Here is a 14,591-nt window from a genome sequence, read left to right as displayed (position 1 = left end):
TGACCACAGACACTGTAAGGTACCAACAAAAGCAGCATTGAGCATTTGGGAGGCAGTGGCCAACAGTGTCTAAAGACTTGTGCTAGGTGGACTTGGTGATGTATGTCTACAATCCAGCACTTGGGAGGCAGAGACAGCAGAGTCAGGAGCTCAAGGTCATCCTTGGCTGTTTAGCAAACTCAAGGACGGAAACATGAGAATCTGTCTCAAATAAACGAGGAGAAGAAGAGATGCAGCACAAAGGATGCTCTCTGGCCTCGGTCCTCTCTGTAGACTTCAGCTCTGAGCCAAGGCTAATACTAAGATCCGTCAGGCTGGGGCGAGGGAAGCGAAGACAGAGGGAGAAGAAAACGACCCCAAGCATCAGTCTACTCGCTAATTTTGTTTAAAATCATTTTGGCACTTAAAAGGACCCAAGGGATCGCCTACTTTTGTTTTTACAGACGAGTAACTTCAAACTCAGAGGAACGAAAAGGTGAGCCTTATGACCATGTAGTTATTCAGGGCAGAGCTGTAAAACCCAGGTGGCTGGCCTTTTATAATACTGTCTATGTTCAAGTGAAAACCTCAGCAGAAATCTTCCCCATCCAAGTTTCTAAAGAAAATAGTTCCCTGGCAAGACCAACTTCTCCTGTTGAGCTAATCCTAGTGTGAAATTAACTAGCTGCCCTGCTAGCCGATTCCACACCGTGGGCCTGTAGGAAGAGAAACTAGAAAAGGGAGCATGGGTCGTGGTCCATTTCCTCCCCAAATACAGCAGTTCTAAGGTCAAACACTTGGGACATTGGAAGGAAATGGCAAGAAAAGGCTGTTGTGACTATGAGGGATGAGCACGTGGGGAAGAAGAGGCACAGTGAAGAGTTGTGGGTTTAAACACTTTCCCCTTTCTTGCACGGAGAACGTGCAGTCCATAATCCAGCGGAAAGACAGGAGCAGACGCTCACAGTAATGAGGTTCCACACACCTGTTTGTTGGAAGAAGTCTGACAATGTCATGTTTTGAGACAATCTGATCAACAGGATCCCTCATAAGTAGCTGATGAAGTATAAACTGGAGAAGCTACTTTGGAAAGCTGTTTGAAACAATTTATTATAGTTGAATATTCACACACCCCAAAGCAGATTCCATTGCAAACCATAATCTTTTGCCAGATGCACCTGGACACATCCATGAACTTGTTCACGATGACATTATTTTAACAGGAGATGGTGTGTTGGATAAAGCACATGCCGAGCAAGTGCCGGGGTTGGAGTCTGGATTCCCAGAACCCAGGTAAAGTATCAGGAAGCCCGTGTCCTGCAATCCCAGTGCTCAGGAAGGGAGGCAAGAGTCCAGGGCCAAGGTGCCCAGCTAGGGTAGCCAAATTGTCAGGCCCTGATTCCAGCTCGATTTTTCTGCCTAAGTAAGTAAAGTATAGAGTGATTAGAGAAGACGGTCAACTTCCACACGAATATACACAATGTGCATGTGTGATCATACAAACGTCTGCTCCCATACATGAGACCATGCATATATACATATGTATGTGCATCACACATACTATATACATAAAAACACATTTATTCACTTGTTGGAGAATATTTGGGTTATATATCAAAGTAATTCAAATATTCTCCAACAAGTGAAGGGAGAAAGTGTAGTGTTGTCACACAATGGATGCTATTTAGCAGTGACAATGATTGAAATGCCACCATATACATTGCTACAGGTGAATCTCAGCAAAATAATGTTGAGTAAACAGAAAACATTAAAAATTGCCACTAGCACTGAACTTCGGCTTTAAGTTAAAAATAGCAAGCCAAATGATATATTTTTAGGAATACATATATTATTAAATAGTATTTTTAAGGAATGATAAATAAAAGATAAAGACAACTTCGGGGTAGAGTGGCAAAAGGAACTGAGAGTGTCTCCACGGAGAGCACTAAGTTATTGTCACTGGTCTATCATGTGTTAGTGGCAGATCCACTTTAGTAAATGATATGAAGTATAATAGATAATTGTGTTAGTTATTGCAATTTACTTAATTCTGACTCTTCGACCTTCTAATTTTTTCCCTTTGGCCAAGTTCTTTCACTTCCTTCTATTTGTACAGTAGAGATGAAGACACTTACTTGCTTCCTCCAGTGTTTTAAATCCCGCCTGACATGGGGCACATACCTGTAATCCTGTCACTTGTAAGACTGAGTCTCAGAAGTCTGACACCAGCCTGGGCTATCTCGTGACACCTGTTTCCAAAACAATTACTTTTCTCACAGGAAATCTGCATATACAGTAGAAGGGCAAAATCAATACCATTTGCCTAGAAACCAAAATCAAAAGTGTCCTGGATTTTAGAGTACTTGTTTCATTCATTTATTTATTTTTTAAAGTAAGAATTTCACAAAGTTGCTCAGACCAGCTCTGAGTTTACTCTGAAGCCCAGGGGAGCCTTGATCTTATGATCCCCCCGCTCTTTCTTGGAGTAGCCAGGGTCACAGGCCTAGGTCTGCAAATCCTGGCTTCTTTCATGCTGGAAGGCAAATTCCTGATACTGTTATCTTATTCTTATATGCTTTAGTGTGCATCATTTTAAAATGTTGACATTTTTCTTACAGACCTACAGATTAATAACCCCTTTGCGGTATTTGATATATCAAAAGCATATTCACATTTGAGTTTTTATAGTCAGCTTGTTAGAGTGAGGTCCAAACAAGTCTGTATGTTGCACATGGTTAGTTAGTTCTCTTAAAAACTCCGTCTAGAGGGATCCCTTTATGCGCTCTCTTTTCTCCTTATCCTGCTGCAGAAACTCATGCAGCTTGCTTACAGTTGTTCCGTGGGCTGGATCTGTTGGTCGGTTTCCTTGCAATGGCATTTTAATTGTTCTATTCCCCTACAGCTGTTAAAGATTGGAAACTAGAGAGCTGATGGCATCTAGAGTCAATGATTTTAGATAAAATATCGCTTAGGTGGTGTGTGCTTTGTGATGCCCCCATCAGGAGGCATGCGTGCATGGACCTTCCCCGTTGGCACCGAGACAGAGTACTCTTTCCAGAGGGTTTCAGCCCATGCTCTCCCGGGCAAAGTGCTCTGCCAGCCTCTCACTGATGAACAACTGATACTTGAATCAATGAATCTATAAAGAATTACAAAATGGCAGTTTCCTAATTCTACCCTTTCTTTTTTTATTCAGTGGACTTATTTTTTACCATGAAGAGCCTTTTCTCATTGATCTAGCAAGTTGGTTATCCCACTAGTAGGGACCTGTTCCTTGTTTTACACCCTCCCAACCCACCTTTCGCTATGGCCATTTCTGTGGCTATCTGTTTCTTATAAACATCATTCAACAGCACCTCTCCTCATTGTATACATTGGCATACATTTGGGACATGTATACATCTCATTTCTGCCTCTGTGTCTCCATCTCTTCTGATTCCATGAGGTGTGGGATACATTTGCCTAACACACTTATGACACCCTGGAGGTGTGAAGGAGAGCCCTAAGAGGGAAATTTAGACCAACTGGAGGTGAAAGACGCTAAATAACTGCTCTCTCCTTACATCAGCTGGCAGTTAGTAAGTACATTCTCCGTGGCTCAAGGCCTCCTTGCCCACAGTGATGACTAATTCGAGAACACTCTCATATTGACTCTCTCTCTTTCACTTTCCCTAGTTATCCACTGCTATTTCCTGAGACCACTGTCCAAAATCAACCACCTAAAAAGGAAGCCCTTGTCTCAGGCTCAGTTTTCAAGGGGGTATGCCAGGATAAGAGACCACTAAATAGAATTCATACAGGAAAGGCAGAATAAACACTCGATTCTTTCATTCAATTGACGATATTCAGATTGTTGCCCAAGTTACATTTAGTTATGAACTCATGAGCTCAGACGTAATCAATTAGTGCCAATCAATTTTAGTATTTTTTTTGATGCTCACTTGTCCCCCTCAGCCCGTTTATGTTGATGTCTTTGCATCTTTGTCCTGTCCCACTAATCCTTAAGATTTAAACAGCTTTCTTAATTTTTGGGTCCTCAGGCTATTTCAGGTTTATTACATTTTTTTTTCCCAGTATGCAATCTACTATTCCTCCAAAGCACCTCCTTACTTCTTGCTAAGTTACTTTATTTTTGGTAGTTTTATAAATGTTTATAACGTATTTACATTATATCCGCCCGTCCCTTTCCCCCACCCAACTAAAAGTGCTTTCCCCCCCACAATTCACCGAGCCCCACCCTGATTTGTTAGTTGCTGGCTCTGTTCAGGTTTTATCCCTTTATTCCAGCTTCTTAAGGACCTGTAAAGCACCTGGTTCCCAAAGCACCCCAAGTGCCAAAGATCTGATTCCCAAAGCACCCCAACTACCAAACGTCAGCATTCTGACAAACTGCACACTGTGAAGACCTTTCCACCTGGGCCAGCAAACAGTGCACAAGAATTTTACAACCTCCTTACTTTTTAAAGAAAGCAATGTCGTCCCCACCAAATGAAAGCAATGTGTCAAAATACAACACAGCACTAAATATTCTTATACTATACAATTGCCATCACTTCCAGGCCTTCTTAAGGGGTAAAGCAAGCAAATGCTTTTTTCAATAAATACAAAAATTTTCTTACTGAGATATAAGAAACATTTTTAAAAGAAAAAGTCATAAACTTACTATTTCTAATTGAACTTTAGTATTATATGGATTCTACTTACTCTAAAAAATCCTCATTCCTAACATTTCCCCTATTTGTTTTTGTATATAACATATGAGATCAGTTTGGAAGTAATAGCATCTATATTTCTATGAACAGTAAGAATGAGACCTGCTCATGCAGGGAATGTATTCTATGGGCAATGCATGGCGAAAATACCATTCTCTTAAGTCATTTCATTATTTACTTGGTGTGGCTATGACACAGCAACTTAATGTGCAGTTACATCATTTGCTTCAGTTAATTTTCAAATTCCAGGTATTAGATTTTTCTTTTGTATTTCAAATTATTTTGAACATATAAAAATTATACATGATTCTAAAACCAAAGTTATACAGCCAATAGAACAGCTACTAGTCCCCATGCTGATCTCTGTTCCTTCCTGTTTAGAATAGATGCCAAAACATATTCAGGGTTTACCTATCTATTTCAAAAAATGTTATACTGACCTGTACCCTGTATTTTTTAATTTGATATATATCCTGAAAGATATATGTAGGGATGGCCCTCATTTTTTGTCAGTTGTCACATGTCTCAAGATGAATCTGCCTTAGTTTATTCAATTAGTCTACACTTTGAGGTTGTTTGGATTATTTTCTATTTAAAACAACATAGTAATGAACAACTACTTGAAGCATTCATATAATTAATTAATCTTATCAATAAAAAATGAGAGTCAGATATCGGGGTAAAAACTTGAAAGATCAGAGAAGCAGGGGAGCAGCCACAGTCACTTCCTACCTCTCCCATTCCTCCATCCAAAAGGGCTGAGATACAGTCCTCCAAACCTCTATGGTCAGTTAGTGGCTAGCTCTGCCCTCTGATTCCAAGCAAGCTTTATTTCTTAGAACACAATCAAAATATCATACAGCATTTCCCCCTTTTTGTCTAAATAAAAAGTGAAGGTTTTAACTAACATAATAAAATTATATACAATAAGTACAATAACTATATAAAAATATATATAGGCAAGAAATACATTAACAATGTCCAGTCCATTTGAATTGTCTTCAAGCACTTCAAAGACCTACAGAATACAGTATTTAAGGTGCTTTAATAATATAAGGGTTTTGATGTTGTTGTTGTTGTTGTTGTTGTTTTATGACAGTGAGACATGTCTGCTCCTGGTAGAACCAATATATTTCAGAGAAGATGATGAGCATTGAAGAAACTCTGTAAGGAGTTTGTTTTCTTTATGTCAAAAGCTAGCCATGTGGACAAAGAAACTGCCCTTGCTGCAATTGCTGACGGTTACTGTCCAAACTGGACCAGCAGGACACAAGAAAGGCAACTGCTGAACTTTGCCAAGACAAGGTAAGACAGTCCTCCAGAATTCCCTGCTTCACAGGAAAGTCTGTCAGATATGCTAGGCCTGTAGGTCAGAGTTGGATGCCCCAATGTTGTAGAGGAACTTTGGGTGACTGTCCAGGCAGTGAGATATCCCTGTCATTAGGTAACATTTCACCTTTCTGGGGTCTTTCATGGAGTTGAAGGTTAGATAGTTATAGTTTTCCTCAGTGATGATAAAAGGTAAATTATGTTCAAAAGTTTGACCTCACAAAGGTAAGATAGATAATGGAGTATTTTCTCTGATTTTGTCAAATGCAAATAGACTGGATATTATGATTGTGATTCTTACTTGATAACTATTTTTGTTGTACATGATTTTACTATGTTAAAGTTAAAACCTTCCTCTTTAATTAGACAAAAAGGGGGAAATGTTATGGAATAATCTCTTTGTACACTGTGAAGATTTGTCACTGTGATTGGTTTACCAAACAAGCTGATTGGCCAATAGCTGAGCAGAATAAGGTTAGGTGGGAGAGCCAAACTGAGAATGCTGGGAAGGAAAAGGGCAGAGTTGAGAGTCACCAGCAAATGCAGAGAGAGCAAAATGGGCACATTGTACTAAGAAAAGGTACCAGGCCACATGGCAAAGCATAGATAGAAATATGGGTTAATTTAAATATAAGAGCTAATTAGTAATAAGTCTGAGCTATTGGTCGAGCATTTATAATTCATATTCAGACTCTGAGTCATTTATTTGGGACTGGGAGGTTGGGACAGGAAAACTGCTGCCTACAACCACTTCAGTCACTTTGTATTTTGGAATTGGTTCTTAGAATTGATATTTCTGGGTCAAAAGGCAAATGTATACATAATAATATCATGATTATCTAATTGCTGTGTACTATTTTGTAGTCTCAGTGGAGTGGCAGTAGGTGCCATCCCTACTTCTCTTAGGCTGTCAATCAGGCAGGTGATCAAACTTGTGGGTTTTTTTTTTAACTTGGATCCCCTTATCATCTGGCTTCAATGTGTACAACAATGCTCTCCTTTGCTCATGAGAGAACTCTCCCAGGATTAACAAGGGGCGGTTGCATAAAGGGTGACAGATGGGTGGTAGCAATGTCTCTGTGTTTAATCACAAAATCATGAGAATACTAATGCCCCCAGCATCACCAATCTTAACACTTGTATTTCTAAAGATTAACTTGTTTTCAGTCAAAGAAGAAGCCACAAAATATGGCCTTGCCTCTTTCTAAGGTTGGCTAAATGCAGAGAGTTGTCTAAGTAAGTCTACTCACTGAGAAAGGATTCTGAGGAGAAACATGACCATCTTTTGTTAGTTTGCTGTCTTTGAAAAAGTTCCATTAGCCAATTGGAGTATGGCTGACTACAATCTTGCAGGGCTTTCCCTTGATGCTTTGGGGGGAATAAACATCATGGTTGGAGATAGGTTTTGCTTTCAGTATCTCTCCTATTCCAGTAGGCTAGTTTGCCCTACTGGGGACAGATACTCACCAATGTTTAGAGATGACATATCTGGTTGTCACAATTTGGAAAAGGTACTTCTGGGAATCTAGTGGGCACAGGTCAGGGATGCTGCCAAATATCTTACAAGAATTAGGGCAGATTTCTTTCCCCCTCAAGCAAGAATCATGTTTCAAAATGTCAATAATGCTGAAGCTGGGAAACTCTCCTGTATTTTTTTATGAACACACACACACACACACACACACACACACACACACACACACACACACTATTGTCAGTGGCAAAGGAAGGGTAGAATCTCAGACACACCACCTCCATGCTCCTGCAAAAGTCACCAGCAATTCGGACATTTCTTTAGCTACAAAGATTTAAGGAAATATGTATTTATCTGGAGGATTAAAGAACAAATATACTTTTAACCTTATAAAACTGATTATCATTAGGTATAATGCAACCTTTTAACTGTAAGTATAAAGGAAAGTGCTGGTTATTTAAAATAAATGAGACTAGAAGTCCCATGAATAATCAAAAACCTGGTTAATAGAGTATGACCAGAGAATAATGTACTTGGCTTCTGTGGAGAAATTAAAGTACATGCTGTGAATTGTTATTAAGGCAAATGCATGAGAAGTTACTTTTAAGGTACCAGGATCGCAAAGAAACAGCCTCAGGTGCACAATATATCACATTCAGTCTCTTTTCTCTCTGGATTTTCATGACTTCTTTCTCCTTGGATAACCCAGAAGCTCAGGCCTTGGAACTTTTTAGAATGGTAAAATACTTCACTTTTCACATTCACTTTTACACAGTAACAGACTTGGGCTTTATTGCTAGGAATGTATCTCTTATATAAAAACTATTTCTAAAAATCAGTTTACCTCCCTTGTGGGGAGACTGTTTTTAAACGTAATTCACCTTCAATAAAATGTACTCCTAACTTTTATCTACACTGAATTTTTTGCAAATAAAGTAGAATTTTTATTTATTTATTTATTTATTTATTTATTTATTTATTTATTTATTTATTTATTTATTTATTTTGATACAGGGTCTCACTATGGTGCCCTGCCTAGCTAGCCTACAACTGGTTATGAAGACCAGGCTGCCCTTGAACTCAGAGATCCTTCTGCCTCTGCCTCCCAAGCGCTGGCAAGCACCACTATTCTGGCCCTAAGAGAGAAATTTAAAATCACAGGAGATCTGGTATTCAAAGAGATCTCCAGCTAATAAACCTTCTTTAGATAAAAGCATTTTGTTTTACAGTGTGAACAAGTTCTTTTGTCTTTTAAATCTTAATTTTATATGTAGTTTAAAAGTCTATTTCACTTACATGATGTGAAATTAAAAATATTAACTATTAATTTTGAAAGCTTGAGTTTTTTTTTTTTTTTGGTTTTTCGAGACAGGGTTTCTCTGTGTAGCTTTGCGCCTTTCCTGGAGCTCACTTGGTAGCCCAGGCTGGCCTCGAACTCACAGAGATCCGCCTGGCTCTGCCTCCCGAGTGCTGGGATTAAAGGCGTGCGCCACCAATGCCCGGCTGAAAGCTTGAGTTTTAAAAACTATTCCTGATTGTAAAATGTAGGTAACAAGTCTTTTATTATTTTACTTTACTTAATTTTACTTTTTTTGGGGGAGGGGGGCACAACGCATTGAACCGAGGGTTTTGCGACTTTAACACTTGTTTTGAGTAACGAGAAAGGGCAAGATGCTAGACATACTTGAATAGGTGGAGTGGTCCTCATCTGTAATTCCAGAATTTGATAGGTGCATGAGGATCACAAGTTACAGGTCAGGCTCTGCTACATAGTAAATCTCAGGCCACTGAGGCCTATAACAAAAAGTTCCATCCAATACTGAAGTCATCATCATACTGACAAGAATCCTTTAGCAACGAGAAGAAAAGAATTTTTGGAAGCATATTACTTAATGTTGTTGTTAAGAGTATGTATTCAAATAAGCAAACTGTTAAGTCTGGTATGTGGCTCAGAAGTAAAGCACCAGCCTAGCATTTGTGCATGAGGCCTGGGTTCACACGCTTGCTTAAACTGATCATAGTAATTTACAATTTGGCTGTGCAGCACTCAGTGTTCCCAAAATGCAGGGAATAGTATTATCATTAAAATGCAACAAAAGATTAAGGAAGCCAATATGCGAAATGCAGTCAGGCCAGTGAATTTTCAATCCTGGAGACGGAAGCAGGCAACATTTCATTCCATCCTCACAGCATCCTTGTGCAGAAGGCAAAGCTGCTTCTGTCTGGGCTTTTTCACGGGAGAAACCCTAACACGTCGGCCAGATCGCTGAGGGAACCTGGGCTCAGCCCCACCGACCGACGTGGGTCCCATTTCTGCGGGGGTCCGCAGCGCAGACGTCGCCCAGCTGCAGGGGCGGCCCCTCCAGAGTCCGCGCCCACCAGCGAGGGCCTAAGGCGGACGGAAGCGAAAGGCTTCCCCGCGAGCCCGAGCCACGGCCCCACGACCTCGCGGCAGGCGCCGGCTCAGGACACAGATAATCATTTACATAAGCTTCACTCTGCGCTGGGCCGGGGGAGACGCTCTGGCGACCCCGAAGCCGTCCAGATCCAGAGCGGAGGTGAGGCGCCCTAGCGCCACCCCCGCAGGGCGGACACTGAGGTCCAAGGAAGGGCAGGAGCTGCCAAGCGTCCCCTCGCCTTCCGGTCACCACCAAAGCCCCGCCCCTCCGGGGGCGGTCTCGGCTGTGCCGTAAAGTAAGGCGCCCTCCCGGCCGTTCCTCAGCCCGCCCCTATCCTTACGGCAGGCCGCGTTCCATGCCTCCAATATGGCGCCCCCCATGTAGACCGTGCCTGTGGTTTTACCACAGGTGGCTCGTGTAGTTGTGAGCGGCGGCTGCCGTCCCGCCAGCTTGGGTTGCAGAAGCAGCAAACTTTGTTCCCGGTTACGGCTCCAGAAAAGCCACATTTCTCCGAGGGCCTGTTAACTTTTAGATTCTGAAAGTTCCTCGTCAGCCCTTGTTTCCCGTGCCCTCTCTGGACACCTTTCCCTGGGTGCCTGACCCTCTCAGACTCCAAACCATGAGCCTTCGGCAGCTGCTGTCGCGCTTGTCCGGTTATCTGGGGGCCTCTGGTCCCCCACATCGCCAGTGGTGGTGCTCCAGGTCCCTCGACACCATCTCGTCCGTAGGTTCCCGGCGTGGTCGGTCCTCCAGGTCTCCAGCCCACTGGAACCAGGTGGTATCCGAGGCCGAAAAGATCGTGGGTTATCCCGCCTCCTTCATGAGCCTCCGCTGCCTGCTGAGTGACGAGCTCAGCAACATCGCGATGCAGCTGCGGAAGCTGGTGGGCACTCAGCATCCTCTGCTCACCACGGCCAGGTGAGCCACCCACCGACCCACCCGTACCCGCCCGCCTTTTCATCGTCGTTAGCATTGCCAGGACACTCACGCTAACTGAGCCTGGGTAGTTCTTTCGTCACCCGTGCCCACTCCGTCCTTTTTTCTTTTTCACCTGGTCAGAACGCTCATGCTAGCTCTGAGCCTGGCCAGTTCTTTTATCCCTTTTTCCTTTGACCTTTTAAGACATTCTTTAGTGTCTCTTTAACATTATTCTATTCGGCTCAGCTCAGTGGATAAGTGGTCTTCTTAAGAGGAAAAACTTGGAGGTTTTCACAGTTTCGCTTAACTATTAGAGGTGCAGATGCTTCAGTGACTTGTGAAGATAACAATCAGAGACGTGTATTTATTTAGTCATATTCAAGAAGTGGTATTTTAAAAGTGGAATAGACTAATTTTCATTTCCCCGCTACTGAAGTGTTCACCTACAGAAAGATTAAGACGGGAGAGACAGACAAACAAAGTAGACAGCTCTTAACACATATCCAGGTATAGGATTATTCATGTAAAAGTCATGATCTTGAGGCTTTTACCACTTAATGCTAGACCAGTGTTAAACCTGCCTTTAGGTTTAAGAAAACCATTTATCATTTAGAAGACAACTCAGACCTCACGATTTGTAATTTATCTCAAACATTAAGAAGATAACTTTGCCAGTACAGTGTTTGTGCCAACATGGTGACCTGAAATTGATGCCCTTGGCTTGAATTGAATTCCTATGGCTTGCTAGTTAGCTAGTCTAGCTAAACCAGCAAACTCTGGGCTAAACAAGAGACCTTGTCTCAAACTCAGTAGTGGAAAAGGACAGAAAGATGGCAGGTGGGCTTCTGATTGTTCAATGCCATTAGCTCTAGGAGAAATGCAGATTTACATCACTGTGAGATGCTGTCACATGCTTAGGAGAAGGAATAAAATAAGCACTGACAATATGACATCCTGGTGAAGAAACAGAAAAAACAGATTTTGCATGCGTTGCTTATAGGAAATGTAAATTGGTATGGCCAACCTGGAAAACGGCAGTTTCTTATAAGAATAAATATATATTATACATCTCATTGATCCAGCTCATAAACATTTATCCCAAAGAAGCCGGGGCGGTGGTGGCACACGCATTTAATCCCAGCACTCGGGAGGCGGAGGCAGGCGGATCTTTGTGAGTTCGAGGCCAGCCTGGTCTACAGCTTGAGATCCAGGAAAGGCGCAAAGCTACATAGAGAAACCCTGTCTCAAAAAACAAAAAAACAAAACAAAACAAAACAAAAAAACATTTATCCCAAAGAAATAAACATGTCTATATCAGAACCTATACAGGAATGTTTATAATGTTGAAAGTTGGCTATAAGTTTGCCGAAGTCTTGTCAGCAAAATGTGGATAATTAAGAGGAAGTTACTCTTAACATGGATATTTAGAATAGTCTCAACCTGAGCAACCCAAATGTCATTTATTGGTGAATGATTGGTCAAACTGTGATACATACATAACCATAAAATTCTATTTGGTGGAGCTGAAGAGATGTTTCAGTCACTAAATTGCCTACAGTGCAAGCTTGAGCATCTGAGGTTAGATTCCAAGTACCCACAAAAAAGCTAGGCACCAAGAGTTGTACAAATGGATTCTGTAACCTGAGTGTTGGGGTGCAATATGGAAACAGGCTGACCCTTTGAGCCCATTGACCAGCCTATATAATTAATGAGCTCAGTGAGAGACAAATTGAGTTCAATGAGTTCAGTGAGAGACCAGTGTCTCAAAATATAAGGTATACACATCTATTTGAACATATGTGCCCTCCCAAACACAAACACTACTTGATAAGGAAAAAGAAAATTGATATCAGTGCATACAACTTGGATGAATCCCAAAGGAATTATTCAAAGTGAGAAAAGTTAATTTTATTCTTTAAAATCAGGAGTTACCATGTGACTCAGCCATTCCACTTCTAAATATATTTCCAAAAGAATTTAAAGCAAGAATCTCAGACATTTATATATTTATATATGTTTATATCATTATTTACAATAGCCAGAAGGTAGAAACAGCTCGTGTGTTCATCAGTGGTGAATGCATCAATGAAATGTGGTGTATACATACAATGGAATGTTAATCAACCTTAAAAAAACAACTGGCATATGTTACAACAGAGATGAACCTTGAGAATATATGCTAAGTGAAATGAGCAACCCGTAAAAACATATATACTGTGTGATTCTACTTACACGAACATCCCAAGTAGTCAAACTCAGAGGAAAAGACTGAAGAGCAGTCATGTGGCACTCCTGAACTATAGACACTTCAACGAGGACAGGCAGTGCACTTCATCAAAGTTTGTTTGTTTATTTATTTGTGAAGACAGGGCCTCACACTGTAACCCTGACTGGCCTGGAACTCTCAGTGATCCATCCCCTGCCTCTGCTTCCTGAGTGCTGGGATTAACCATACCCAGCTTTCTAACACTAGTTTTTTAAGATCTCAGTTCCACAAGTTTATATTATGTATAATTCCATTTATACAATGTTTTTTTTTTAATCTTATTTTTATTTTGGTCAATTTGACACAGCTGGGGTTATCTGGGAAAAAAAGAACCTCAATTGAGAAAATGCTCCTCTCAGGATGGCTTGTAGGCAAGACTGTGGTATATTTTCTTGATTAATGATTGATATAGGAGGGCCCAGCCCACTGGGGTGGTCCTACACCCTGGACAGGTGGTTCTAGGTTGTATAGGAAAGAGGCTGAGCAAGCTAGTGAGAGCAAGCCAGTGAAGAGCCACCTGCCATGGTCTCTGCATCATCTCCTGCCTCCAGGCTCCTGCCTTGGTTTTCCTCAGTGGGCTATGACTCGGGTATGTAAGCCAAATCAATCATCCACTCAGTAAGCTACCTCTTGTCAGTGTTTTATCCCAGCAATAGAAGCCAAACTAAGACAACATTTAGATCATTTAAAAATACCAGAACTGTAGAGATGGAGAACAGATAAGTGATTGCTAGATAGGTGACATTGTGGGGAACAGGGAGGAATAAAAATGATGAAAAGCTGTATCATGCTGATGGACCAGTTTGGAGTCTTGTGATGGTGGTTACATGAATCTAGACAAGGGATGAAGCTGCACAAACTGAATACAAGATTGAGAAGCTGCTGAAAACGAAAGTAGAATAAAGTTGATTTGGGGTAGGATTTCAGTATTACACTACAAGTTAAACTTTGTCACTGTTGAGTGAAGCTGGGTCCAAGGTACAGAGAAATCTCTCCTATTTTCACAACTTGTCTACAATTACTTCAGTATTTTAAAAACTTAGAGACACATCACTTCAAATCAAGGCACAGTGGGAATGGGAGGAGACTAGGAGGGAGTGGAAGAGAAGGAGAGACCGTAGACTTACTTCAGTTCTGTAGGTATATAGCATGTGATCCCAGGCAACTCATTTTGTCTTCCTGGGCTTTCAGTTATGGAACAGGGAAGTAAGGGGTTTCCCAAGGTGATTTCTAATGGAATTGCCAGTTCTGAACTGTTGGAAGACTTGTTGGACCTGGATTTGGCTTGTAAGAAAGACCTTCTCAGTGAAAAAAAAAAAAAAATTGAATGTACTGGTGCAATGAATATGGTTCTTTTCTCACAATGTAAAAATCTTAAAAGCTCAGAAAACAGAATGTATTTTTCAGACTCATAAGCGAACCTTAATGGATATGAGACTTTATAGTTTTTATTCATCCCAGTGAATGTGAATATTCATTCTGTTGCAGAAACATTAATGTTTGATTACAGGTCT

The 14,591-nt window shown here is 41.2% G+C and overlaps 1 protein-coding gene across 2 annotated transcripts in view; it reads left to right on the top strand.

The window, feature by feature from the left end:
- Positions 1 to 9,971: 9,971 nt before the first annotated feature.
- The window catches only part of Pdss2 (decaprenyl diphosphate synthase subunit 2), a 248,067-nt gene continuing 243,447 nt past the window's right edge, over positions 9,972 to 14,591 (top strand). The window contains exon 1 of one of the 2 annotated variants that reach the window (XR_006064394.2): positions 9,972 to 10,811. Coding sequence is in view for 1 of the 2 variants with exons in the window: in XM_006982760.4 (XP_006982822.1) it covers positions 10,513 to 10,811 (299 nt within the window). In the remaining variant the exon portion in view is untranslated. The remainder of the gene's footprint in view (positions 10,812 to 14,591) is intronic. The other variant, XM_006982760.4, reaches the window with a different exon arrangement.

This window comes from Peromyscus maniculatus, chromosome 16, assembly GCF_049852395.1.
Source record: "Peromyscus maniculatus bairdii isolate BWxNUB_F1_BW_parent chromosome 16, HU_Pman_BW_mat_3.1, whole genome shotgun sequence".
In the NCBI taxonomy this organism is placed as follows: Eukaryota; Metazoa; Chordata; class Mammalia; order Rodentia; family Cricetidae; genus Peromyscus; species Peromyscus maniculatus.
This window is presented reverse-complemented; position numbering and strand designations above follow the sequence as displayed.